Here is a 26,348-nt window from a genome sequence, read left to right as displayed (position 1 = left end):
GAATAGTCCTATCAAATGTAGGTATGTGTACACATTCCTGAGAGCCCAGGCACTGAAAGAGCTAATCACACATTAAATTATCCCCAGTGTGTGGGAAATATATTTTCATAAGACATTTAAGTATATATAAAACTATTCTCTTTTTTTGAATGTTAGTACAAAAATCCCTATTATCTTTAAAATGTTGGCATCTGTGTTGATTTATTTAGATTGCCTACTTCTGTGGCAGTTAAGCAGTTATTTACAAATGACGTAAAACTGTCTGATCAGCTAAGCTGCTGATCTTTTTTTTTTCAGGAAAAAGGCAAACACTTTCTGTAAACAAGATCAACAATTACACCCAACATGTAACATTTCAGTGTTTATGAGCCACTGGGCAAGATACTTACTAAAAAGTAAGTATTCTGTAGTTACCCGAAAGAAGACATTGTAACTATTTCTTGGTCAAACTAACACACCTCACAAATAAGTCACAGCCCTTCCCCCCACCAAATTTCGACGTTTTTCTTAGGGAAGACAAATCTTAAAATTTTAGAGAAGGACTTAATGCATTCTTAGTATAATACAAATTGCAGCAGCAGATACGCTTGTAAGCATTAATGCATACATAAAGCATACATAGAGAATTGCACAACACTGGTTAGAAGGGCCACATTTTTTAGGTACACAGTGCGTGGATGATCTGTGCAACATGCTAGGTATCAGTCTATTAATTCCATTCAAAAAAAAAAAAAAAAAAAGTAATCTGGAGCACTGGAAGGATCCAGCCTTACAAGGTAACAGATGAGAGGCAGCTGGTATCAATTTCTACAGAGGAGTACAGCATGACTTGTATTTCTCTGAACTTTGAAATTAAGGAGCAGAGCCATGAGTTCCATTGAAAACTGGACAGGAACTGAAGGAATAGACAACAGCTAACTTTTGGGGTGTTTATTCATCTTACGCAGCAGGTGGCTGTCTTCTTGAACTTCAGGCTGAATTTAAGCATCATCTCTGTAAAGTACAACTTGTCAGTCTGCTCTGGATGTGACTGGAAGCATAGGTGTGTTGCAAGATTACACTGGAGAAGAATAATTGAAGCCCTTTGACTGCCAGAGATAATAAAAAGGATCTTCTTTCTGGCAGTTGAGGAACAGAAATACATCCAAAAGGACTGATCATTTTAGCAAAGAGCTGGCATGTAACATCAGCTAATGGGGTAGACTTAGCTTTTGTTCATTCCTCAACGGTTTTCATGGACAAGCCGTACTTCCATCTTATTCAGATCCACAAGTTAACGAGCACGTGTATGCTGGAAGTACAGTTTGGTCTTGTCAAAGGTTAAGGATTTTCTGTTCATCTCAATGACTTTCACTTTTTGTGGAACTATGGTTTATGAACTGGATTGGAAAGGGACATAGCTGAATATCGTCTTAATTTTAATGGTCACAGTACAGAACATCCTATGCGTCTCATTTCGGAATCATAGTGAGGGAATTGCTCACTGCCTGATGAGTCTTAAGTCCTGCTTGATGAGCTGTTACACCTCAGTGCCTTTTTAATACCTAAGGTAGTTTCCAGTAAAAGCATGGAACATCCAAAAGCTATTTGCCCACAGTATTAATGATACTAAAATAGGCATCAATGTGAGAAACAGTTTACTGAATGCTATAGAGTTTTGTATGTATTGTTTTTTTCAATGTTTTCAGTGTTCCTATTTGACTGGGGGAAAAAAAGAGAGAAAAAAGTTTATGTTTTTTCTCCTAGTGCCTTCACTAGGCACTACCTTAAGTGAGGAACCATGGGTAAGACAGTTTGTCTGTTCCAGTGTGATTTCCAAAACTTTTTGTGGCCCTCCCAAAAATGACCTTACTGATCTTCTGTGTGGTAAATATGCAAGCTTTTTTCCATTCCAAAATCCAGTCATTGTAAATTAGAGTGTATGCGAAGGGCATCTTAGGCCTAATGGTCAGCGGACACCAGTTCACAATGTGGCAGAGATGAAGCTGCAAGGATGATGCAAGTCCCTTTTTAGGGATGAAAACATTTTAAGGATTTCATCACCTCACCTCAGGTTTTATAAATTAAACTTATAAATGATAATGCAGGCATACCACATTATTTTGTCACCCCCATGACTTTCAGTAAATGTTTGTAATAACTCAGAAAGACAGTGATAAAATGGGGAATGCTATATGTGAAAGAAGAGCTACATATATTCACTCCAGCACATCAGTCAACTCTGTAAATTACTTTTTTGGTCAGTAGGATTAGGAGTAGATGATATAGTAATGGAGTAGCAATACCAGATCTAGCAGAAGCAAAATAAAGACTGCCTGAATATTACCACCATGCACCACTTCATTATATTTATTAGCACTGACTGGAAATGAGTAGGGCAAGCACGGCAGTAACCAAAACATGGAGGTGTCTCAGAGATGCCCTATACGTTCCAGTATAAATTTAGAAGTTCCCAGCATAGCATTAGCACAGTGACCAGTCCTTTAGAATGTAATTATAATGCCAGTGCTGCCTTTCAGAAGACAGAGGACAAGAGGACACAATGAAACAAAAGTATGTATCACTTTGAAGCTTATCGATCTGTCAGAGAAATGGTGCTGTGGGCTTTCAGTAGCCAATTTGGACCAAGCTGTCACATCGCACTCCATGACTTAACATCTACCAAACCACTGAAACTGATTCCCAAACAAAAACACAATGCAAAACAAACTAACGAGAACCCTGTCCAAGTTGAAACATACACAGATGCAATTTTATTTCTAATCTTGAGAGGTGAGGTTTATTTTGAGGGTCACAAAAAACACTGCTTACCAGAGTTGAGCTTTCATTTGTTGCATCCCTTGAGCAATCAATGACATTCAGGCCCAAATTTCAAACATTTCTTTAGCCACTAGCTTTACCTTTCAGTCTTAACTAGTTCTTTACCAGTCTCGGAAACAAAAATTTTAAACATTTGTTTCAGAAAAGATAACACTGGAAAATAATACAGCAGAAAGAGTACAATCAATCTTAAAAAATTAAAAAAAAAGTAAATCAAAGCATGAAACTTCTACAGTAATAAATGGAATATATATACATACAAATGCAAATTCCAAAGCTTTTAGGTGAGACATAGCTAAATGTTTGGGTTTGGTTTTTTTTTGATTGCTTAGATTTCCAAGAACTAAATGGCTTTGAAGCTCATCGTTACCTGGAAGGGGAGAAATAAAAGGAGACGCTCCCTTCTTTCCCAAGTAATGAATATAACTATCCATAAATTTCTATTAGAAATAAATGTGGTTAAGATAAGATACATAGACCGAAGTGCTTCATATGCCGTTTAAAACAGTATTAGGGAAAGGCAATTCTGGAGACTGTTAATCATTGCCGAACGGACCTAACGTGGGTTCAGCAAGACGGCCGTGCTCTCGCTGAAGATACTAAGAAACATAAAGGCTGATAAAATGCTACGAGGGGAAGCAGCACCGGAGAAAGGCGCGGTCACCCCAGGACGTGACAGCCCCCCAGGCAGGGGCACCGGCGGGACCCCAAAGTGCCGGCGCACACCTCCCCCGCGCCCATCGCCTGAGCCCCGCTGGGGACAGCGGCGGGGCCTCTCCGCACCGCACCGCACCGCACCGCACCGCCGGGCCCGGCGCCCCGCTCCCTCAGCCGGCAGGGCGGCGGGCGGGCGCGTCCCCGCCCGGAGGGACGCCAGAGGATACCGGTGCGAGGGGTGGCGGGGGCGCCACACGGCCGCCCGCCTCCTCCGCCCGGGCCCGGCCCGGCGCGGCGGGGGCGCCATGCGGGCCCTGCCTTCCCCGCCCCGCGGCGACGCCCTCAGAGCCGCCGCGCAGGGCCGCGCTCCGGCAACCCGCGGAACCCCGAGGCGGAGGCGCGGAGACGGGGGCTCCGGCACCGCCAGCCCCCACCCCCGCGGGCCGCGGCCTCCGCCCGGCCAGGCCACCCGCAGCCCCTCGGCTTTCGTGCCCGAAGCGCCCCCGGGGGCGCACCCTCCGCCGCTCCAGCCCGGGCGAGGCGCCCCTCGGCGCTGTCCCCGGCCCGCCCGGGCCCGCTCGGCCCCCAGCGGCCGCGGCGGGGAGCGCGGCACCGCCCGCCGGCTTCCCCCCGCCCCGCCGCCGCCGCCGCTCCCCCCCCCGCCGAGCCGAGCGGCTATTTTTAGTAAATCCTCCTCGCGTCGCCACGGGCGGCGATCGCAGCGCGCAGCCCCTCGCCAGCTGCCGCCGCCCCGCCCGCCCGCCGCGCACGGCACAGGCTGGCCCCGCCGCCGGCGCTATGGCCACCTAACCCCCGCGGGAGCCGCAACTTTCCCCCCCCGCTCCGCGCCTTCCCCCGCCGCTCCGGTGGAAGATGGCAGTTGGGGGAAGGACTGGAAGTTGCAGCCCGCGAGCGAAGAGATAAGGCGGAGGCGCGGGAAGGTGAGTGGCACCGGCCGGCTGCCGCTCCTCCGCTCCGCTCCCCTCCCCTCCGCCCCGCTCCGCTCCGCTCCGCCCGGCTGCGGCCGGCAGCCGGCAGCCAGCGCGGGGGACGGCCGGTCCCGCCGCCCCGCCGTTCTCCGTGCCTTGCCGGGGTGGATTTTTTGGGGACCTTTGGGAAGGTTTCGGGAAGTTGGGGCCGTGTCTTTGGGGTGGGGGGGGGGGGCAAGGTGGCGGTGCGGGGGGGGGTGGGGGGGGCGGCCGTCGTCCGTGTCCTGTCCTCCCGTGTCTCCGTCCCCCCGTCCCCCCCCCCCCCCCCCCGGCAAGTTTTGTTTTGCGGGAGCGTGAGTGGAAGAGTTTTTCCGCGCGACTGCCCTGCTCGTGTGTGTGTGCTGTACTTGGTCGGGGAGGGGGTCCCTTCGCGACCCCCTCCTGCTGTGGGGTCGCGGGGAGCTGCCGCGGTGGGGGCCGAGGAGGCGGGAGCGGGGAGGGGGCTCCCCACGGGCACCGTGTGGGGACTGGCGGGAGCAGGCGGCGGCCGGGGGGCAGGCACGGAGGCACCCCGTCCCGGGTGGGCGGCAGGAGTTCTCTGTAACTGCATTTCGCGTGGCAGAGCGGCGTGTGCGCGTCCCGGCCAGGCGAGGGGCAGGCTGGCAGCGCCGGGCGTCGGACCGGTGGTTTCCAGTGAGGGTGCAGTTGTTCTGACTCACCTAAAATGTCTGAATTTTGATCAGAAATGGAACATAATAGCAATCGGTAATCATTCGTGCTTACCACTGTGATAGAAAAAGAAGCAGGTATTACTTGCGGTGCACAAAACGCGTATCTTTGAGAGATTTACGCTGAGCCCGCGGCCGTTTGTATTTTTAAGTGCTCCGAAGAGGTCTAAAAGCACTGTTATACTACGTGAGAATTTAAGAGGGGAGAAATGCTTAAGACAACTTGAACATTGAGGGAGAAGTAGCGGAGTGAATTGCGGAGACCTTTTGACATACGAAAATGCATGAATGTTCTTTTCTGATGCAAAAGCTGTTGGGAATCTCTGCCACAAACGGCACAGAACAAGCACTGACACAGAAACCGACGAATTTTAAACATATTTGTCTTCCAACATTGTCAGCTTTAGTTCCTTGACATTTTGTTTTCTGTGACAGAAGAATAGTTTTGTGACAGTTATTCAGGATTTAATTTGCAAGCTGACAAAGGCCTGTAAGCTCTGCTGAGAACTCATGAACAAAAAAGTAAGGTATTTCACATGAATATTTTTCAAATGCCTTGTACATCACCTATCTTCCCTCTCTCATCTCGCCTCTGCTCCCTGGCTCTCCAGCAGCTTCCCTAGATCTACTGAAGATATTTAAAGTTATCTTTTTATTGGGTATTTCTAAATTCTCTCTCATGTCCGATGCGTTCCTGTATCAGTGGCCCCAGCCCATCTATGTCTTGTACCCAGAACGCTTTGTTCAGCGAGAAGTGCAGGCTTGTTCTCTGTCATAATACCAGAACAGTCTTGGAATGCATTTCCATCCCCTCATACAAGTTGCATTGTTATTTGTATAAAATAGGTAGGTCTCAACTATGTATAACTTTCCACCGTCGATGATGCAAATAATACAGTCTTTTTTAACAGCTCTTTTTCATTATGATGGCAGAGATGTGATCTGGAACATTGGGGAAAAAATGTGTCATGGCCCCACAGAAAAGCTGCAGTCAGTCATATTTACCTGCCACTGGTGCCAGCTTCTCCATGTAAATATTGAAGTAGCTCTGTTTGGTATGAAAATGTCATTGTCAGTTCAGAATTCCAAAACAGACAAAACCACGCCATTATAATTCTTGGTGACCAAGCTGATGCAAGTGCAGCACTATGGTTAGTTAAGCCCACACAAAACACTGTTCTGCTTGTCAGATTCCTTTGTATTTTGGTATCAAAGTCTATGTGAATGTGTAATACACCCAAATATTTCCAACCTAACATTAAAATGCCTGTTTTGAAAACAGTAGTGTTTGGTTTTCCATTAACCTCCTTTGCCACAAATGAAGAGCAGTCTACAAGATGGAACGGGAATAGTAGTTTGTAAGCTGTTGTGTATCTTCTGTTTAGCACCATCTTCCTGTGTGACCAGAGCAGTTTAAAAACAAAAGTGAAATAGAGTCTTCACTACTGAAAGTCCCAATACATGCTTCATTTGGTGCAGCTGTTCCTATTAGAATTTTGCTGGGGAAAAAAATGTAATATTGTGATTGAGTGGCATATATATTTTCTAATTTCTTAATAGAAGATAACATTAAAAAGAGATTAAAATTATAAAAGCTATGTACTTTCTAAAAAGCACTTAAAGAGGAAAATTATTTTCAGTTGTTCATCTTGCTACCTGAGATAGTTGCTGTTAAAAATGTAATTTGGTTACTGAAAATACTGACTGAATTCGTCTTTACCCATCATGAAAATAATATGAATTCTGGTATGAATTACCAAGAATACTGAGGGTGACTAAATGTAGTTGGAATGGTTAGTTTCTTAGTATTCAACTAATGCTTAGTAGGAGAAATGTAGTTGTGAAAATAATCAAATCCTGTTGTGTATGGACAGCTATTACCATGAAAAATGACAAAAAAAGGTGGGATGTAGGCTAGTCATCTCCAAAATGGTAAATGAAGCATATATTCACCAGACTGCATGTACTATTGTCATTTTATGTTAATCGGTATTCAGACTAAGGTAATTTAAAGCTACTTAGGGTATGTGTACACAAAGTGCGATACAAAGTACTTCTGGTTTACAGTGTAGTCATAGCTGAATCATGTAGCTTAGAGACCTTAGTATATCTCAGGAGTGAGGGTTTTCTCCCTTTTGCAAAAGAGGTTTGGGCTCAGTTTTCTGAGGATTATATGCTTTGTCCTCTATGCATACTGCCTACATGAAATTAACTTTCCACTTAAATTCAAGTTAAAAGAATGGGTATTTACCAGAGTTTTCCAGTCTCTTCAAGAATATATTAAAAATGTTCTTTCTCTTGCTGCATTGGAGTAGGAAGGTGCATAATACATTTGATGAGTTAAATTAAAGGTAACTCTCATGTAAAGACAGAGCGTTGGACTAGTCCATGATAGAAGATATTTGTCATGTTTCAAGGTTTCAGTAATGATTTCCAGAGAAGTGAGCATTTTTATCAGAGAAAGCTGGATTGCTGAATCACTTAAGGTTAGATTGTTTACTGAAACTGATATGTGAGTAAGGCATTTTAGAGCTGACGTTACTTGATGAAATCACCTTTCATTTACTCCTTTTGTTTTTGAGTTTTTAGGTTAGGATGATCATAATAATTTATCCCTTATTTGATGTAACTTACTTGGAATGAATGCATTATGCAGTGGATGCTGGGTAAGGCTGCACTAGTGTTGCCTTTTATAATATTGTGAAGTTTATTTGTATTTGCTAATCCATACCTTCATCTTCAAGCAGCTTTAAAATTACAGTGAAATGGTGCTTAACTACTGTTCAAAAATAATCTTTCAATACTATGAGGCCATCTTAAAATCCTTGTAGCTACAAGGTATGATCTAACTTTCCTGTGACGACATACCCAAACTTTTCCATGCTTCTCCATTTTTATACATTATAGAGTTATGTAACTTTTTGCCAAAGAAGTTTGTCAATGCAAAAAGTTAACACGAGTTCAAAAATGATTTAGAAAAATTCGTAGATGAAAAACATGTCAAAGGCTAGAAAGCAGAGAGGTAATGTCTCTGGGTCAGTCCCCAACCTGCAAGTATTCTGGAGACTTCAGAGTATTCTGAGGAGGTACCATTACATGGTTGCGTTGTGCTTCCTCACTTTTCCATGCTCATCTGCTGTTGGGCATCTGGGGACAAGATATGGGGCTAAACAGATCTTCGGTTTGATTAGGTTTTTCTGTTCTTAGATTCTCACACAGTCAAGATCGGCAAGGTGAAATTACATAATTTGGAAATTCCTTTATGGGGAAAAGTGATTGAAAGCTTTTGTTACACAACCTTCAAGATCAGATGTTTACTTGTCTTTAGCATTAATTCAAAATATTATGTAGATTATGAGCTGGGAAGGTAGCGGGAAGCAAATATTTGTTCTTATTTTCCAGTAATTTCTTGTTAATGGCGTTGTTCAATGTAAGTGTTAACATTTATCACTCACAAATCATGACACATTGTCAAAGTTTCTTTATAATGTCTAATAACTACCAGGATAGTTCGGTTTTAAAGCTATTGTATAAATGTAAACTGTTTTTGTTTAGGGAAATGAAATGGTCTTTGGCTCAGAAGTGCCTGTAAGAAGATGACTACTTACGTCTTTTATTAGTCCCTAGTTTTTCAGTCTTGGAGTAGAAGATGATGGATTCTGTATCTCTTCATTCAATTTCTGCTCTGAGGCTCTCAGTCTTTGTTTTAAGCTCATTTCTGTTCAAGATACAGAGTGCTCTTTCTCTAGAATGGATGACTGTCACTCTTGGGGCTTTGTTCAGGCTTGAGTCCTGTATCTGACTCAGGCTGAGCATGTGTGAGTCTCTACCATCATGTTCGCTGAGTCCAGCTTCTGTTGCCATGCTGCTTTAACCAGGAAGAAAAAAGGCCTTGTCTAATGAGTGTCTTGAAAAGTTTGTGCCTTGCCCCCTAGAGAAATTGGCAGCCCTGTAGAATCAGTCAGCCTTCTGTGCACGAAAGACACGAGAAGACTTGAGCCTGAACTTATTCATAAAGGTGTGGTGTACTGCATAGTGCCTTTGGTGCCTCAACCTTCTGCAATGCCAAGGGTCTTCCATTTGCAGCTCTGCACTCTGCCTTTCCCTTGCAGCTCTGTAACCTTTCACCAAAGCTGCAGTGTTGCCCTTGCTGTCCTTGTGCTGTGGGTTGTGCAGTTCTCAAGGTCTTACACACCTGCACACCCTAATACTACTGTTCTGTCAGGTTTCTGCAGGTGTAAGAGCCTCTCTTTCACCATCCTTTTCTTGCAACATTTTTTGCAGCTTTTAGTTTGCATTAGTAAAAAGACAAGTATCTGATAAGTATTATCGAATAATATACATAAAGCTGAACAGCCAGTTAGCTTGCAACACCAGCCTCTGATCAAAGACTGCTCCAGTCAATGCTGATAGCATCAGAAGTGGGGACAGGCAGTAGGGAATTAGAGCAGATCACGAGGAGATCTATAGAGTTTCTATGGAAAAAAGTAGTATGCTGGACCACCTGATGCACTGGAGAGGACACCTGGGAGAGGATGCTTATTGGGGAGACCCTGTCAGTTCTCTTCTCGACTAGCCACTGGAGGGAGTTTTGCCTTTCAGTTTTCTCCTTTTGTTTTTTCCAGTTCCCTTTCCCTCATTCTCAGCCTCTGAGCCTGAGTTTACCCCTCTGGTTTATTTTCTTATAAGAATATATTTATTCCTGCAGGTATCTTTGTGCCCTTCTCTGTATCATTTTTAATCTGAATTATATTTCTTCAGCAAATGTGACCAGAATGGTAGTCTGTACCCATAGAAATCTCATTAGTGCCTTGTTCAACGGTGGTAGTGCTCTATCTCTTTTTTAAAAAGCCTACTGACGTGTCCTAGGATGTATTCCAGTCAGACTGGAAGTTTAATTTCCCGTTACTTTTGTAATGCTCATGATTACACTAAATCACAGAAGCATTCAAGTTGGAAAGGACCTTAGGAGGTCTGTAGTCCAATCTCTTGGTCAAAGGAGAGTCAACATAGAATTTAGACCATGTTGCTTAAGGGTTTGTCCAATTCTGTCTGGAAAGCCTCCAAGGAAAGAGATTCCACAAGCTCTCTGGTCAATCAGACCCAACACTTAATTATCCTCATAGTAATTCTTCATGTTTATGTTGAGTCATAACCTCCCAGTTTCAATTTGTGACTGTTGTCTCTTGTTCTTGTGCCATGCACACCTGTGAAGAGCCTGGCTTCATCTTGTTGGTAACCTCCTTGTAGGCACTGGCGGGCTGATATTAGGCTAAAGCTGTCTCATCTCCAGGCTGAACAAGCTCTGCTCTCTCAGCTTCTCCTCACAGGGCAAGTGCTCCAGCCCCTGACTGTCTTGATGGACTCAGGAGAAGGCATCTTTCACCAAAACTGGATGCAGTATTCCAGATGAGGTCCAGTGCTTGAGTAAAGGGGAATGCTAAAACTTCATATTGATAAATCTACCAAACAGTAAATAGCACAAGATTCTGAAAATCCATGAATAAGGCATTGAGCAGCACTGTACTGTCTTGAGACCCAAAATTAATGCAAGCTATTATGTGCTTTTAAGAATTTGTTATTGCAGCTTACATATAAACACAGTTTATTTGATAGTCCTTACCAGAAAAGTTCTTGAATCATGATTTTGAGTGGGGAAGTAATGTGACATAGGAATTTTATTTTAAAACCCTTTACATGCATTAAAATATCTCCTTTTTAGAAGCATATGAAGAAAATGACATGAGACAGGCATTCTGTATGTCTAGGCTTTTAATTATACAAAACTTTAATTATTCAAGTGTTTGACAGTTATCATAAAGTCTCCAGGGTGCCTAACTATTGAACTGAAACCTTGCTTTGACAAGAGGTGGGTGAACTGCAGGCGTGAATGTATGATTTCCTAGGAAAAAAAAAATGAAACACTGAATTCCCAATGGAAAATAAGCAGCATATGCACATAGTGACTGTGTTGAGTGTGTAAAATGTATACATTATTGGTATTTTACCTGGTTCATCGATAGATAGCTATTCAATTGCTCATATATAGCTTAAAATTAGAGGAATATGCTGGCAATATACGATAGATACAGTTACCACTCTAATCTTTTGTTTCCTGTTTTGGTAGACAATATAACCAACAATGATTAATAAGCTATACTATTAATTAAATGGCATTTTAATATTGCATACTGGAGTAGAAACTGTTTTATTTGGGATATAAGTAGTTACTGTATATATTCTCTGAAAACATAAATGGAAAGATCAGTGAGTTGAAATGGAAAATAATATTCAATAGCTGAAATCATAAAGAGTCTTCTAAGGTGAGTTGGGTCTGCCCCGCTGACCTCATCCATACCAGGGATCTGGCTGGAGGTTGCCGTAGGATCCTTTTTGGCCTCTTGTCTACTCAGTTTTCCTTCCATATAAATCAGAGTAAGTACGGAGCAGTGGGGAACAAAGTTCAATCTCATCAACAGCAACAGAGTGAAGACATGGTCGAGATGCAATCCTGTGGCAATCAGTGCAACAGAGCTGACAAGAGTGAGTGGTTTGGGGGAGAATCCAAACCAAGATATGAGTCAGAGAAAGGTATTATCATTTATAAATTATACATCTAGGTTTAATTTATGGTTACCATCTGTAGTAGCAGCCTAGCAATCCATTCTTCTTTCATGTGTACATTCCTTGCTTGAAGGTGGACGATCTGCACTGAACACAGAGTAGTGTTGAATGTAACATAAAAAAAAGCTGAGTAAAACCTTTTAGAGGTGCTAGTTCTCCTATTTTGAACATATTAGTCTCTGTGAATGAATTAAGCATCAAAGAGAATATTGAACTGCTCTCAATAAATCCAGGTTTCTTAAAGTTTCTTGGAAGAACATGAAGTATCTATATTTATTGTATGCTGTCACATACACCTTGTCTCCCACTCCATCTGGCTGTACCCTTTTTTTTTTCTTTTTTTCCCTCCCTGAAATAAAGAAGTTCTGATATGAAAATATTATTGAATATTGTCTTTTAATCATTTGGAACAAAAGCGTTCAAAGCTTCCCTTTGATTGGAAAATGAAGTTAGAAAGTCCTTTTTTTTGTCAAGAAGCTTTCACTGGAAACTAGTGGAAAAGATCCAGGATTAATGTGGTTAATGGGTGTGTAACTCTAGGTTTTTACTGCATTTCAGTGAGATACATATGACTGGAGCAATGCCGGCCTATTAACTTGATGAGACTTCTTTCAGGGCTTCTAAGAGCTGATCAACCATTCTTCCTTGTGCTAGTGCATGTCATTGATACTGATTCAGATTATGTAGAAAATGCAGATTTCAAAAGAAGGTGATAGGAATGGGCATCTTCTAAACAATTTGCTGAAGAGGATGCTGATATTAACAGTGTTAGGACGCTGATTGAAAAGGTCAAGGATTTTATTTACCTATGAGGAGCCTTACCATTGACAATCATGAGGTCAGGATGTCACCTTTGCACATGAAATTTTCACCTCTTGATGGGCTATTTGTACTGGGAAAAACAGATAAGATTACAAGGAGAGCTTGTGAAGCCCTGTTCAAGGTTCAGATCTACTGAAGATGCACGCTGAGGAAGACTGTGGTATAGTCATCTCTTTCCCAGCCAGGAGCAGGAATGGCAGGGAGCATGGAAGCTGGGATTGCAGCTAGCAGCAGCGAAGTGCTTGTTTAGTCATTAGGGCAACCTGAAGAGGCTGGTATAATTTAGGCAGACTGTCAGAGCAGTGGAGGAGCTACAAAAGTGCCTCAAAAATAATTCTTGATGATTTTTCTTTGCCATCTTTTGTCAATTACCTTTAAATAATTTTAACAGATTTTGGCATGCACTCCAGGTACATTTTCCCTACAACAAATTATCTGCATGTTTCTGTCCCCTCCATCACTGGTTTTCCTTAGTGATGCCTAAATATAAGTTTGTAGCTTCTTCAGTGTATTCTGATTACATGCAAACTGAGCGTGCTGGTATGCGTAGGAGATTTTTTTGGATGTCTGGCAAATGAAATCCTTTTTCTCTAGGCCACAAAGTAGCACAGAGCTGCTTCCACAATTTCACTGCAGTTTTTAAGGAGAGTCTGTATGCATTGCATGTGAGAAACGTTGAAGTGCAGATTGACTTTGTAGTGACAAATCGAGTGTCATCTCTGACCCTGCTTCCTATTTACTTGTCCTCAGAATGATTATCTATACTTCTGGAGAGGGGTGCTGGGATGTTTATCCCCTGTGAAGTCTCTATGCATCGTTTCTCCTCACTCCTTTCATTTCTGTGGAGTGTTTGTATCGCTGTCTTTGTAAGAAGGGACTGGGCAGGGAGAGAGGGCGGGAGACACAACTGAGAGTCTTTTTCAGGTGACATTTGGACCGTAACTCTAGGTTTTATGCATAGAAATGTCAGAAAGATCAAAATACACTTCTGTATAGATAATGAAGCCACATAATAAATTCATTATTGTGTTAAGAAAAAAAGGTACCTATTCTTTGCAGTGATTTCAGTCTAAGTGCTTGAGGAGAATTAAAAGGCATATTTTTCATATTTTAAGGCCACAGAAATATAATCAAAACAAATGAAAGGGAAGCTAGACTAAAAATACTTCAAATTTTTTATGCTTACTCTGACGGAGGACGATATTCTTGCATGAAATCGATTAGCTGTGAGATACATAAGCTAAAGTATTTATCTTAAAATGTCATATGATTGCTTCTTTTGCAGGTCCCTACTGCTGTGGTATGTATACAGTGATTTTATATGGCTTTCCTTTGTGAAGAAGAACACTATATAGTTTCTTGCTCCAGATATGCTAAAATCAAGATAATGGAAAGACCAAAATCTGTTATTTACAATACATAGTTATATTCTAAAGTGAATGGGAGCTGCATAGATTGCCAAGGCCAGAACTGGAGTTTAACCTGTTTTATCTTGGTTTGTTCTTATTTGTTTTTCTTCTTTTTTTAAGTCGCATACATTGCAAAGGGATGTGGAGTATGTGCTAATCACACACAAATCAAAGCAAAGGGAATGACTCTTCATCCTTAAAGCAGTTACTGAACATCAGTGCAATGATCCATCAGATTTTCATATGAAGGCTATTATTTTATTATCCACAGAATTTTTCCACTAATGTTGCTTCTTCAGTTAGGCAAAGGAATAATTAACTGTATTGATATTAATGGAGCTGATATTACTGACATATATTGAGGTAAATGAAATGAGAATCTGACTTGCATCAGGTTGAAAAAGTGTTAGCTAGTGATTCAATCTAATTACACTGAATTAAATCTAATTGCGTATCGTTATCCAGTCCCCAGAATTTTAATAATAATTGGATTCTCATACTTTGGGTGATTTTTAAAAATCTGAAATTTAATGTAAATTCTGTAGCTTTTTCTGTAAAATCTAAGTTTCTGGAAAAACTAAACACTGTTTAAAGAAAATTACCCATTTTTGTCAGGAAGCTTTTGTCAGAAACTACGGAAGACACAGGATTAATGTGAATAATCAGTGTATAACTTTAGGTTTTTCACATGTTTCGTTATATATTATGATACGTTATTATGTCATACAGAATTACAGAAGTTTCATATTTTGTTATGACAAGAGGGTAATACTAATAATATTTCTGTTTTGAAAGATGATTACTACATCTGAATTCTTTAGGATTACCCTAACAGTATTCTATACTGTTGGCTGTGGCATCACTAGAACTACAAATGTAGATACCGTTTTTGTGTAGAAGATAGCTGAAGAAATAATTGTCTCTGAATCAGGAATTCATATGGTTCTAACCATTTTCCAGTTAAATGTTTAAAGTAAAAATAATGCTCTATATATGGGCAGTAAGGATTGATGCTACCTAGCAAATGTTGCTTGAAACCAGTTATGTTTCATTCTGCACCCATCTTTAAGAAATGTATTGATTAGACAGTAAGAGCAGTGCTGCTAGAAGAAATAAAGGGAAGTTTAAGGGAGTGAAAAATGTATTTTTTTTTAAATCTGGAATATAGGAGGAAGCTCTTTGGTTTAGTAACTGCAAAGTTACTTGGTGCTGTGGTTCCCATTTCCTAATAGTAATAAATTGGGATTCTGTCATTTCACTTTACATTGATTTTCCCTCTGCAATGCATCCCAAAATTAATAGAAGCTTTGCTTATTTTACTGCAGTTCTGTAGTAAAAGGAGAAAAAGTAACTTTCATCCTAAAAATTGTATGTGAGAACAAAGCCAGTAAAATGTTAATGACTTAAATAGAAGTAATTTTGGGGGAGCAAATGGGGGCTTTGGACTTGAATATAAGGGTTAACACAGACAAGTGGATTAGTCAAGATCATATTGGCTGATGACAACTAGAAATTACTCAGAGCCAACCAGCGTCGCTGACAGACAAGTATCACCTGGGAGCAATAGGAAGTGTATATGTAATCAAAGAACTCTTCATCTCCATCCTGCCTCTAACCTCGCCCTGGAAGCTGCAAGAAGAGGTCACTACAGAACTGGTCTCCATGGCACAGTATCTTGGGTCTGTTCCAGAGAGTCTTAGTGTTTTTCCCTCTCTCACTTGATCAAGAGTCATAGAAAGGGTCATACCAATACCTTATATACTGCAGAAGGAAAACACCCCTTGCACAGAGCTGTAAGATATATCATGAGTCAGATAAATATTAAAAGAGCTAATGAAGAGAGTCTCAAAGTTAAAAAAAAAAAAGCCTCATTTTGTTATCTGAATACCCATATTCCCATTGTGCTGGGAATGTATAGGACATGCAGAGTTGAGTAATTTATGCCTGGATAGGCAACAGCATCAAATAATAGCAAAGACTGATTGTTTCTTGATTTTTTTTTTTTTTTTGAAGGCCACTATTTTGCTGCTGAGTTCCTGATTAGAAGGAGTCATCTTTCATGTCCCAATGGACATAAACTACATTTAAATAATGCAATAGAATTTAGTCGCTATTCAGTGCATAATTCCTGGAACAAAAAACGGTCAACAGAAGAGCCCTGCACTCTGTGTAAGGTTGTAAAATCTGCCATTTTGTTACAGAATGGTTTTTTTTTTCCCCTTTTTTCTTATTACTGACATACAGAAGGTAATTACAGCTTTGTGTATAGGCATGGAGACAATTTGGAGTCAACTGAATAACTGAAGTAAGGAAGCTGAAAGAAAGAAGACACTTTCAACACCTCATTTTTTTTTTTTTTTAGAATAATGAGCTATGAAGAAACTGTAGCCTCACCTGTAAGAGAAAGAACTAAATTCTACATTACTCTCTACAATAAGGTTAAATGCAGTCAATTTCAATCTGCTCTTTCAGTAGCAAAAGAGGACATTTTCTGCATGATTCATGCAGAAAGAACGTTTGTTTCTTTATAAACTTATTCAAATTTCAGTAACCCTCTAATTACTGTGTCCAGTGGGCATAAATACTATTTAGATAAAATGGAATGCTGTGACTCTGTCTAAGCACATACAGTTTTACACATGACTGCTCATGAAGTCTGGGATTTGTCTTCTTGTGCAGAGAAATGTTAGATGCCACTCTAAAACTATGGATTTGAATTTTGTTGTGGAAAAATTGCTCTTGATTATAGGACTAATTTCCCTATGTGTGCAACTTGATATCCTCTAGCTGCTCAGGCCTACATCCCAAGCCACTGCATCTCTCTGTAGGCTCATCCAGATGTCTAAGCATTAAGCATCCAAGGTGCTGGCAATATTGCCCAGCAGTCCAAATAATTTTCTGCTTTTTTAATTCCATCTTCTGACTGAAACAGTGAAGCTTGAGCAGCATCCCACCATTGTTTGGCATACAAGTGATATTACTAATCACTTGTTTGCTCATAGCACACAGTTCTGGACAATTCCAGTGTGTTGAAGATGCAGAGGAGTGAGCAGATGTCTGGAGACAGTAGTTGTGATCTTTGGCTTTGCAGACTGTGAAATAAATTCTGGATAAGGGACCTGGAGAAAAAAAGGTTGAAAGCAACTTAGTAATGCTCCATCTTTATCTTGCGTGGATCAAGACACTCTTGATTCAAGTCCTCCTCCTTCAGACTGGAGTGGACACTTGAAACTAACAGTCATGTGCTCTCTCTGTTTATGACAATGTTGCTTCACTTGATGATATGCCCTAGTCCTATCCAGGAGAGAGCTGACATAGCAATGCTAGAAGTGGGACAGCTGTTTTTGGTCTGAAATTGAGTCTGAAGGTCCTGCTGTGTAAGAAGTTCTCCTGATTTGCATTTCTCAAGTAGTGAGGTATCTACTTAGCTGGAGGCAGGCAGTTCCAGTAGAGAACTGCTGGGAGAACTGGAGTCTCTAGAGCTGTGCTCGGGAGGTCACAGTAGTGCTTCAGAGCGGGACTTCATTTCCTGCCTTGCAGGTGGATTTACACTTGTTTAAAAAACTTGTTACCTTGTTTCCCTCTTGTTCTGTAGCTGTGGGATGGTTGATGTAAAAGCTCACGTCTTTGCTTGTCAGATACTGGTGGTAAGATAGGTCTGAATTTCCCCAGTTCTGGGGGCTGGCAATGGGGTAAGGTTATATAGCCTATCACATCTGGCTTTCTCCTCTGCTGAATCAGGTTGTTACCTGTACGTGTATCTGGCCTAGGACTTTGGGTTCTCTGAGGCGATTTTCATGTAAGAGCAAGTTTTGGGGTGATGAGTGGGAAGGGACAGTTCTGACTTCTTCAGGTGTCAGCTTCCATGTTTTTACTGCTTGGGCAGGTTGTCTGGCAAATACCTAAAAGAGCACGTGCCCTCTAGGCAGGACCTATACATCTCTATCCTTGAACTTCCTTTCTGTCCAACTGGCAAAAATTAGTAGCTGTAGACACAGACTTAATCTAGTTCTTCCTCAGTACCTTAGGGGAAGTTAGTGAGATCCAGGAAACTCGTTGAAGGATCTGAGGATTTGTTTCTCTGCTGCGCCTCTGGTATGGATCCGGGAGAAGGTCCTGAGGCAGGAGAGGTGGTCTGGTGCTTCACTGAAGGTGCCCCTAGGATACACTACCAGGGTTGGTGGCATCCTCTGAATGTTTTATATAGAGCTTCATGGAAGGGGCAGATGTTGCGTGAAGCCCAGGATAGTGCTCACGATTTCTGGATACTGAACTTTTTAAAACTTCAACTTAGAATGTTTCCTTCTTCTGCAGTCCCTGACATTATTCATGGTCCTGGTGTATGACCATGAAATTTTACTGGTAGCGCAGTTATACGTCCATATGTGGCCTTCCAAATGTGGTCACATAGGGCTCCCAGATCTCTCCATTGCTATATAATCTGTACCACCCTGACTTGTGCCAAGGGATTTCCTTTAGAAATGAAATGGCTGTTTCTGTGATTTTCACACCCAAGCTTTGGTAGAGGCTTGCTAAGGGGAGGGTGAGATATGATGGCTTGGCAATGTGGCAACAAACTTTTTTTAGCTTGTTCCTTGAACGTTTTTCCTAGAAGGTTGCCTTTGAAATGATACCAGCATATTTCTTCCTGTATTGAACATTGGAGGAAGTAGGTGAACACAGAGTATTCAGTAGGTGCTACAGAAAGTCTCACGTCCATAAAGACATTAGCAAAGAACTTGTTAATAGCACTGCTGCTTCTCTGCAGCTCTAAGGGGAAATGCACTGCTGTTGCTTGAAGAGGTCATTTCTTTTCTCTGTTCAGAGTGATCATAACAATTCATCCTTCCTCCTGTGGCATTTATGGATCCCTTCTGTCAGATCTCATTTAGATTAGACACACCATCAAATGTAGAAGTGAAGACAGGTTATGATGTGAAAAAGGTCCTTAGTTCAGCCTTTAAAATTGGCTTAGATAAGTGACAGCCCAAAGCTTTCTGGGTTTACGTCAGGCTTATGCATCTAAATCATTTAAGACTTTTAAAATAAACAGTAATTCAGGGTTCTTCTTAACTGTTTTCGCCCTTTCTTAAGGGAAAATCCACTTACAGTTGTTATGAAATTAACAGTAAGTATACAACTAGATGGAAAAAAAAAAAAGTGGTTCTTTACCTCTTTCCTCCAGGTGAGCTTTTAATTTTAAGGATGAATGCTTTTTCAAAAATACACCTTTGTCTTTCAAACTACCTGTTTTAGAAATTCTTCTCTTTCTCCCAGCTGTGTAGTTGCTTGAATGGACTGTAAAAGCACTCATGCTGTGGTCACTCTTCCCTAGAGTAGTTTCCATGGCGTTTGGTCTTTATATGGGAGTTGTACCTCTGATGAGTCCTCGTCACACCAAGTGGGATTACTTTTTCAGTGTTTGTGGCTTAAACTGTCATAGAGATTTCACTTTTCTCTCCAGGTGCTTCTGTGACCCATGAAGATTTTTTGTCTTCAAATTCTTAAACACAGTATTTTCTGTAGAAATGTTTGGATACCTGCAAGTTTGAATATTGCATTTTTTTCACTTGATTTATTTCACAGGGCTTTAAACTGAACTTCTTTCTAAAATACATGTCGTACCCTTTTAAAATCAAACTAATGTAACTGAAAGCAATGGACTCAGTAGTAAAGTATATTTAAAATGATGTTTAGCAAAGCCACTTTTGCTAAATAAAATTTTTAAGCTGCTATTTATTAAAGCATGTGATGTGACAATTCTGTGACAAGAATGCAATACATTATTACAATAAACACAGTATTATTGAATACAACATATTTGTACATGTATACAGTGTGTACAGAACTGAATTTATTGTCTATACAATTATTTTTCATTTCACATTTATTTTAAATGCTGACTAACACAGAGGAAAGTTGTCACACACCTCGCACCAGCAAAAGGAACGCAGTAAGCAAGTTATAGTCAGTAACTAAATTTCATATATAAATCCACACTGTGAGTTCATGTTATCAGAAATACATGTGTCTGCTAAATCTAGTGTTATACTTTGAAGTTTGTTCCTTTCAAATTTCGATTTCGTAATTTAGAACTTGGTCCTGTAAAACATGCACTGAAGTACTCCAAGTGAAAGCAAGGACTGATACTTTTCAAAGTATCCGTGAGAGATACTAGACTTCAATTCTTTATAGAAGTAGTACTGTACCTACCTAAATTTAAAGATGCTTACCCTGTTGTTTTTGATCTTTTCCTTGTCAATTTGATTATAGTAGTATTCTTTGAACACTAACTCAGTGATTTTTTTTTTTTTAATGTAGAGAGGTTAAATGTTTTCTCTAATAATCTTTATAGAAAGCTAGGGTTTAGCTCAAAGCAAAGATTGCATAGATTGAGAATTTTATGTGTTTTCAATCCACAAAGACCTTTTGATGAAAACAGTGATGACACATTACCTAGATAGCAAAGCTCGTAGATTTATTTTGTGAGTTTTAGTGATGAATGTGACCCATATGAGATGAAGGAACCCTTCAACATTTTTGTGTTTCAGCAACAGTGGAAGTGCTGTAGTAAAAATAACCAAAACACCACGCAAAAAAAACCAACCCAAAAACCAAACTATAGATGGGGAAGGCAAATGATAGAATTTGGTGGCATCAGTGGGTAGTATTAAAGAGTGGATTTTTAAAAATCAGAATAATTGGACTGATGGCTGGGGAGCATATTTAAACAGGACCATCTTTGTTATATTACTAGCAAATAAAAATAAGTATATAGACAGATATCTGAAGAGAAATTACAGGAATATACATATTCATTCCTATGCCATAAATTGACATAGGTTGACACGAATAACCAGGCAAAGTATTATCTTGTTCCAAGCTGATTAGAGAAGCCCAGGTTGAAAGTTGTGTTGGGTGAACACCTGGGACGCTCAACCAGTTGGGTGCATATCATCTGGGAGTGGGAATGTGCCAATGAAGAAAGGCATTGCAGAAAGTTGTTAAAGCTGGATCTGAGGAAGAAAAAGATAAAAATTAATTGATTGAGGGTAACAGTAAAGTTGTGTAAACAAAGATGTACATTGTCAAGGTAGTTGCTGAAGCTCTAATGAGATCAGGGAAAATGGTTAAGATATGAGTAAATCTGTAAATTTAGAAGGAAAGCTGACACATAAAGTTGGTGGTAATATTGGCACCTGCGGAGAAAGGCATGATGAGTAGATGGGCAAATTAAGGTGATGAGAGGGAGTATCTGAGTAGTAGGATGATGACTTGTATAGGAGAGGGGCTGAATTGATGGTAGCCAGCATGGGGGCTGTTTTGAGAGGATGGGTTTAAAAAGAGCATGAAAATGTAAGGTTTGAGAGATAGATTAATGTTTTCCTTAATTATGTTTGAAGAATGTTCTGATAGATGTTGTTGTGGGGATGTCAAGCGGAAGAATCTTGTTTAAGTGTCAAGACTTAGTACAGGTGCTTAGCAGGAGAGTTAGTTTGGTGTAAGATGGCATGTACAGAGGACTATTGAAGTTGGAGATGTTACCGATTCAAGCTAGCTCTTATCTGAAAAGACTGCATTTTAGCCTTGTGTATGTTTGAAATACATATTACAATGTAGGACCTGATCCTGAGCATTTTGTTCAGCTCAAAAATTTTTTTTCCTCTTTTAATCATAGTTTGTACATAGAAGTTCCTGAGCTTGATACAATGCTGATATACTGATTAGGTCTTTAATGATGTTGACAGAATAAACCTGTTGCTGTGTTCTGAATATATCCTTCAAGTATTCATTATTAACCTAATCAGATTATTTGTAACCGTCAGTTTACAAGTTTTTAAGTGCCAGCAAGATGTAATTGCATTTAAGCATGGGTTTTGGTTGGGGTTGTTTTGGTTTGGTTTTTTGCTTTTGTTTTTTTTTTTTTTTTGAGACTAAACCACTTCCTTTTTTGGTGTTGTTAGGGCGTTTCAAATATTAATCTTGTCCCTTCTTTTCTTGTGTAACACAGGTGTGTCAGCAATTCCTTTTCTGCTTGTTTTTAGAAGCACTTAGAGGCAAAATGGAGGTCAGATATTGCACGGTAATCGAATAAGAGCCTGGCTTTTTTTCTTTTCTGTGATTATGCTACACTTTATTTTGGTGAAGAATAAGGTGTGTACCTAACTTCATGTTCATGATTAGTTTCACTGATTGTTTTTTGGATGATTTGGAACGAAGTAACCAAGATCACTTGTCTGATCAGGTTTTTAAATCTTCCAAAAACCAAGCTTTCTGACTGTGTTCACAGTTTGATAAATGCAGCTGCGGAGTCGCAAGAGGCAGATGAAGACCACGGCATTGTGAATAGAATAACCTGTAATGAGCACACTGACCATTTCCAAAAATTAATCATTTGAATTAATACTAGGCAAACTCCTTGGAAGGGCTGAAGTAAGTCAACACAACAGGCAGTATGTGTAGTATGGAAGAAGATGTGGAAGATGCAGGAAAACGGGATATAAAAATTGAAGAGATTGAGTTTAATTTACTGTGGTGCAAATGATTGGAGCTTATAAGAATAATGTGATTAACTAATAACTTATAAAAAATGGATTTAGTGTGTCCAAACAGGAGAACCAGGATAAACTCTTTCATTCCAAGGTGCTGTACTGTTCATGTTTTTGGCACAATTTCAGTCTTACTATCTGCTCTTCTACCACAATCAAAGCAATCTGTATGACTGACCCAGGGTTCGGTCGAATGATGTGGTATGGTAATCCCAGGCAGAGTAGGTTTGATCGCTGGAAGAAGTGGTGTTGAAAAAAGCTTTGGAACTGTTATAGCAGTCACTGAGTACCAGCTAATCAGCTGGTTAGTCATAGACTTCTGGGGTACCTGTTGTGGCCACTGAAAGGACCTCAGAGATCTCTATAAGCTATTCTTTAGTCACATTTATGCAGATACTCCACTGAATATTCCTAATGGTATTTCCAGAAGAATGGGAGATTGGAAGAGGGCTGTAACTGCAGCAGGTTATCATGTAAATGACAAGAGACTAGGAGGTGTATGGGATAAATGAAGACAATTGAGGATCAAAAAGCTACTATGATTTTACAGTAGGTGAACTGGAGAGGAGACACTGCTATAGAAGAAGAGATGGTTAAAAAAAACTCTCTAAAAGTGGGCCTAAATATGGCCAATATTCTGTGGTGTGTCAGTCTCAAGAGAGTTTTTATGTAGGAAATTTGAAATAGCGTTAGAACTATTTTTAGTTTCAAAAGAAATGGATTGCTGCTGAATACCTGAAAGTCATATGAAGTCATATGTGTTGCTGAAGACTAAATGCTGCTACTCCTTGTAACTTTTTTTTTAAAGAAACCTGTGTATAACACTCATTTTCCTTGAAGACTTGAGTTCCTTTTCCATTCCCCAAGTTAATTAGGTGTTGACTTGATGTAATGATAGACTAAGAAATTCAGGATTTCAGATAGTTGACCCAAACCACAAGATGCTTTCCAAAATACTGATAGTAAAATTGAATTCATTCAGTGTACAGAAGAACAGTTTTTGTGGTAAAAGTGTCTGAACAAGATGTAACTGATGTAAATTCTACTTGCCCAGTGCTGCCTGTGTATTTAAAGGGATGAAGGGAGCTGGCTGTAGCACAGGTGGAGGTACGGAGTCACACAGTGTCTAGATAAACCTAGAAAGCAAAAATTTAAATGCTGTTTTTTTCTGGACCAAACTGTCCAAGAATGGTGTGCAAACCAGAAGGAGAATAATTCTTTTCTTTGGCTGTTCTTAACATGTCTTTCTAGATGGAAGATAGAAGTCTATTAGACACATGTGCCGAAGGTTGATTTCTGTTGTGTGTCCTATTGCATTCTTCTACTTCTCAGCTTAACTCTCCAGAGCTGCTTTTCTCACCTGATCAAAATTAGGTGACCAGCCTTCCTCATGTTACAGGCTGCACACCAAGATATTAATGTGTCTAAGAAGCACAAAATCTAGGCCACTGGCACTCTGGGAGTGGTTTGCAGGCAGGAGACAATGCTGGTTCTGTTGGGTCCCACCTACCACTTCACTGTAGGATGTGGCTGATTTGGAGAGGGTGTGCAGCTAGACTGCAAGCTCTGTCAGCAAACTGTGCTGTTCTGCTTTCTGCTGTAGCTGGAAGATTCTGCTGTGGGCACAAGGACTTCTAGAAAGTATTAGAAGAGTTCTTTTTATTTCTTCCTTCCCCACCCCCCCCAACTTCTTCACAGTGGAAACCTAAGGTCTTGAGTAGTGTCAGTGAAACCTTGCCTGGATGCGAGTAAGGTATGGTGTTAGTTAATTCAAGTTTCCAAAATTTTTTTTTGTCTTAGTATTTCACCTAAACTGTGTTTGCAGTTGTATTTTATATCTTTTGCCATCAGGAATCCTTAATTCCCTTCTTTCTTAGATGTTACTGTAGTATTTCTTATCCTGTGGCATCAATGAGAGATTGCAGTTCTGTTCTGACGCAGTGTGTGCATTAGATTTCCCTCCACCCCCAACAACTTTGGAATTGGATATTCTTAGTGTGCAACTTTAAACCAATTCTTGTTTTTGCTATTTTGCTGAATGCATCTAAAAGTGTGTGTAGATGCAGCTCTTTGGCTTGTCGCTAATACCTGCATACTCTATCCCTGAGAAGACCCGGGGGGGGGGGGGGGGGGGGATATTAAAAAAATAAAGCAAGCATGTGGAAGAGGTAGACCGGTACAAACATTCATTAGACAATGCTTAACTGCCCGCCAGAGCTGCTGTCGTAGTCCCTTCTACATTTGTACCGGCACCAAAAGCAGCCTTTTGTCCTGGTAAGCAGTAGGAGGAAAGATAACATTCGCTCTCCGATCTTCCTTTTACCAGCAGGCGATGAGACAGTGTAGAGTTTTGTCCATCAACGTTATTAATAGTAACAGGTCTTTTGTGGTGATTAGCTTATGTCTGTGTGTATTGATAGGGTTCAAGCCCTGCACTCAGGAAATCTGAAGTAGAATGTAGACGGGTGCGCATCCACTAACATGCATTAAACACAACTGGCAGGGTGAGGTTGAGAAGCGTATATGTGCTTCGGCCAAAACGCATCTTTGACTGAAGTTTAATATCCTCAGTTGTAGGAAGAGAAGGGCTTTAAACACATCTAAAAATATTTATCTTTTTTACTTTTTTTACTGTTGTAATTTAGTAATGAAGCTAATAACCAAAACAAAATCTTTTAAGGTCTACTTAGTGCAAGAGGCTCCTGGTTTGGGAAATCTAAATCACTGGAAAAGTAAACTTGGGAGATGTCTCTGTACTTTACAGTTTATGTAAGCAGCAGATGTTGTGGGAGATGCAGTTCTGGCTGAGATAGACCTGCAGCGTTTTCCCTTGTATACAAAATGATTTAGAATGAAGACCTTGATGAGAATCTGTGAAGTTGTAGATCTACCTGAAATAAAATTGTAGTGTCACTTCTACTTTTCTGTCCTGACTACACTGAGTACCTGCAGGTATTCAAGACCCACGGTTTGATATAAGGTAAGATGCCAATGCTTTCTGAACAATGTGGATTTTAGAGTGAGGTAGCGATCCAGAGGTAACAAAGACAACCGATGTCTTTCAGCAGTATGTATTTGAATAGAATCAGAAAGAGGCTATTTCTTACTCTAACATCCAAAACATTGATAGTGGAAATAACATTTCCACCAGTGAAATAAAAAATAGAATTCCATATTGGATTTATTATGGGACTGACCGATATCCTATTGAGAAAGTAGAGCAGTAGCTTTAAATGCCTTTCTTTCTTAACCGAGGTTTTGCTGTGGCAGGGAAACAGTAATAGTACATATTTGTCATCAAAGCAGCTGCTGTAGTCTGTAATGCATTTTCTTTGGCAGATACCTGCAATTAATTGTGAATTCCATGCCTAAACATAGGTAACAAAAGTCTCTTTATCCTGAGGAAAAGGTGTCTTTCTCACTGACAGTATTAGTAGATATTCCTGACTTGAAAAAGGTATTGTATTATTCAAGAGAAGTCTATAATTTTTCTTTCTGAACCTCTTACCTAATTCTCTGGCTATATGAAGTGCATAATGAAAAAAAAAAACAACCCACATTTCTCATGAGTTATCGGTATCTGTTACTTTTCCCTACCACAGTTAGTCATAATACTAGAAAAAGAGCAAAGACAGAGAGAACTTTTTCCTGGGTCTTGGCACATTGACATTTTTGTCTGCAAGTGAAGATCTTTTATTTTTGTAAAGGTAAGGATAAAAAAGCATAAAACTTTGAAAGAGGCGATAGATACCACTCTCTCTTTATTGTCCAGAACTTGAATCATGTCAATAAATATTAAGTGCTATGAAA

The 26,348-nt window shown here is 40.4% G+C and overlaps 2 protein-coding genes across 4 annotated transcripts in view; both read left to right on the top strand.

The window, feature by feature from the left end:
- Positions 1-3,443: 3,443 nt before the first annotated feature.
- On the top strand, positions 3,444-5,103 carry LOC135311791 (sterile alpha motif domain-containing protein 1-like). The gene is made up of 2 exons (XM_064441815.1): positions 3,444-4,418; positions 5,029-5,103. The coding sequence occupies exons 1-2, from the start codon at positions 3,444-3,446 to the stop codon at positions 5,101-5,103; spliced, it is 1,050 nt and encodes a 349-aa protein (XP_064297885.1).
- HDAC9 (histone deacetylase 9) overlaps positions 4,127-26,348 on the top strand; it is a 487,110-nt gene continuing 464,888 nt past the window's right edge. The window contains exon 1 of one of the 3 annotated variants that reach the window (XM_064444483.1): positions 4,127-4,418. The gene's annotated coding sequence lies outside the window, so the exon portion shown is untranslated. The remainder of the gene's footprint in view (positions 4,419-26,348) is intronic. The other 2 variants (XM_064444482.1, XM_064444481.1) reach the window with 2 other exon arrangements.

The sequence above is a fragment of the Phalacrocorax carbo genome, chromosome 2 (genome assembly GCF_963921805.1).
Source record: "Phalacrocorax carbo chromosome 2, bPhaCar2.1, whole genome shotgun sequence".
In the NCBI taxonomy this organism is placed as follows: domain Eukaryota; kingdom Metazoa; phylum Chordata; class Aves; order Suliformes; family Phalacrocoracidae; genus Phalacrocorax; species Phalacrocorax carbo.
The sequence above is the reverse complement of the archived record's forward strand: the minus strand, read 5'-3'. Positions and strand labels throughout refer to the sequence as shown.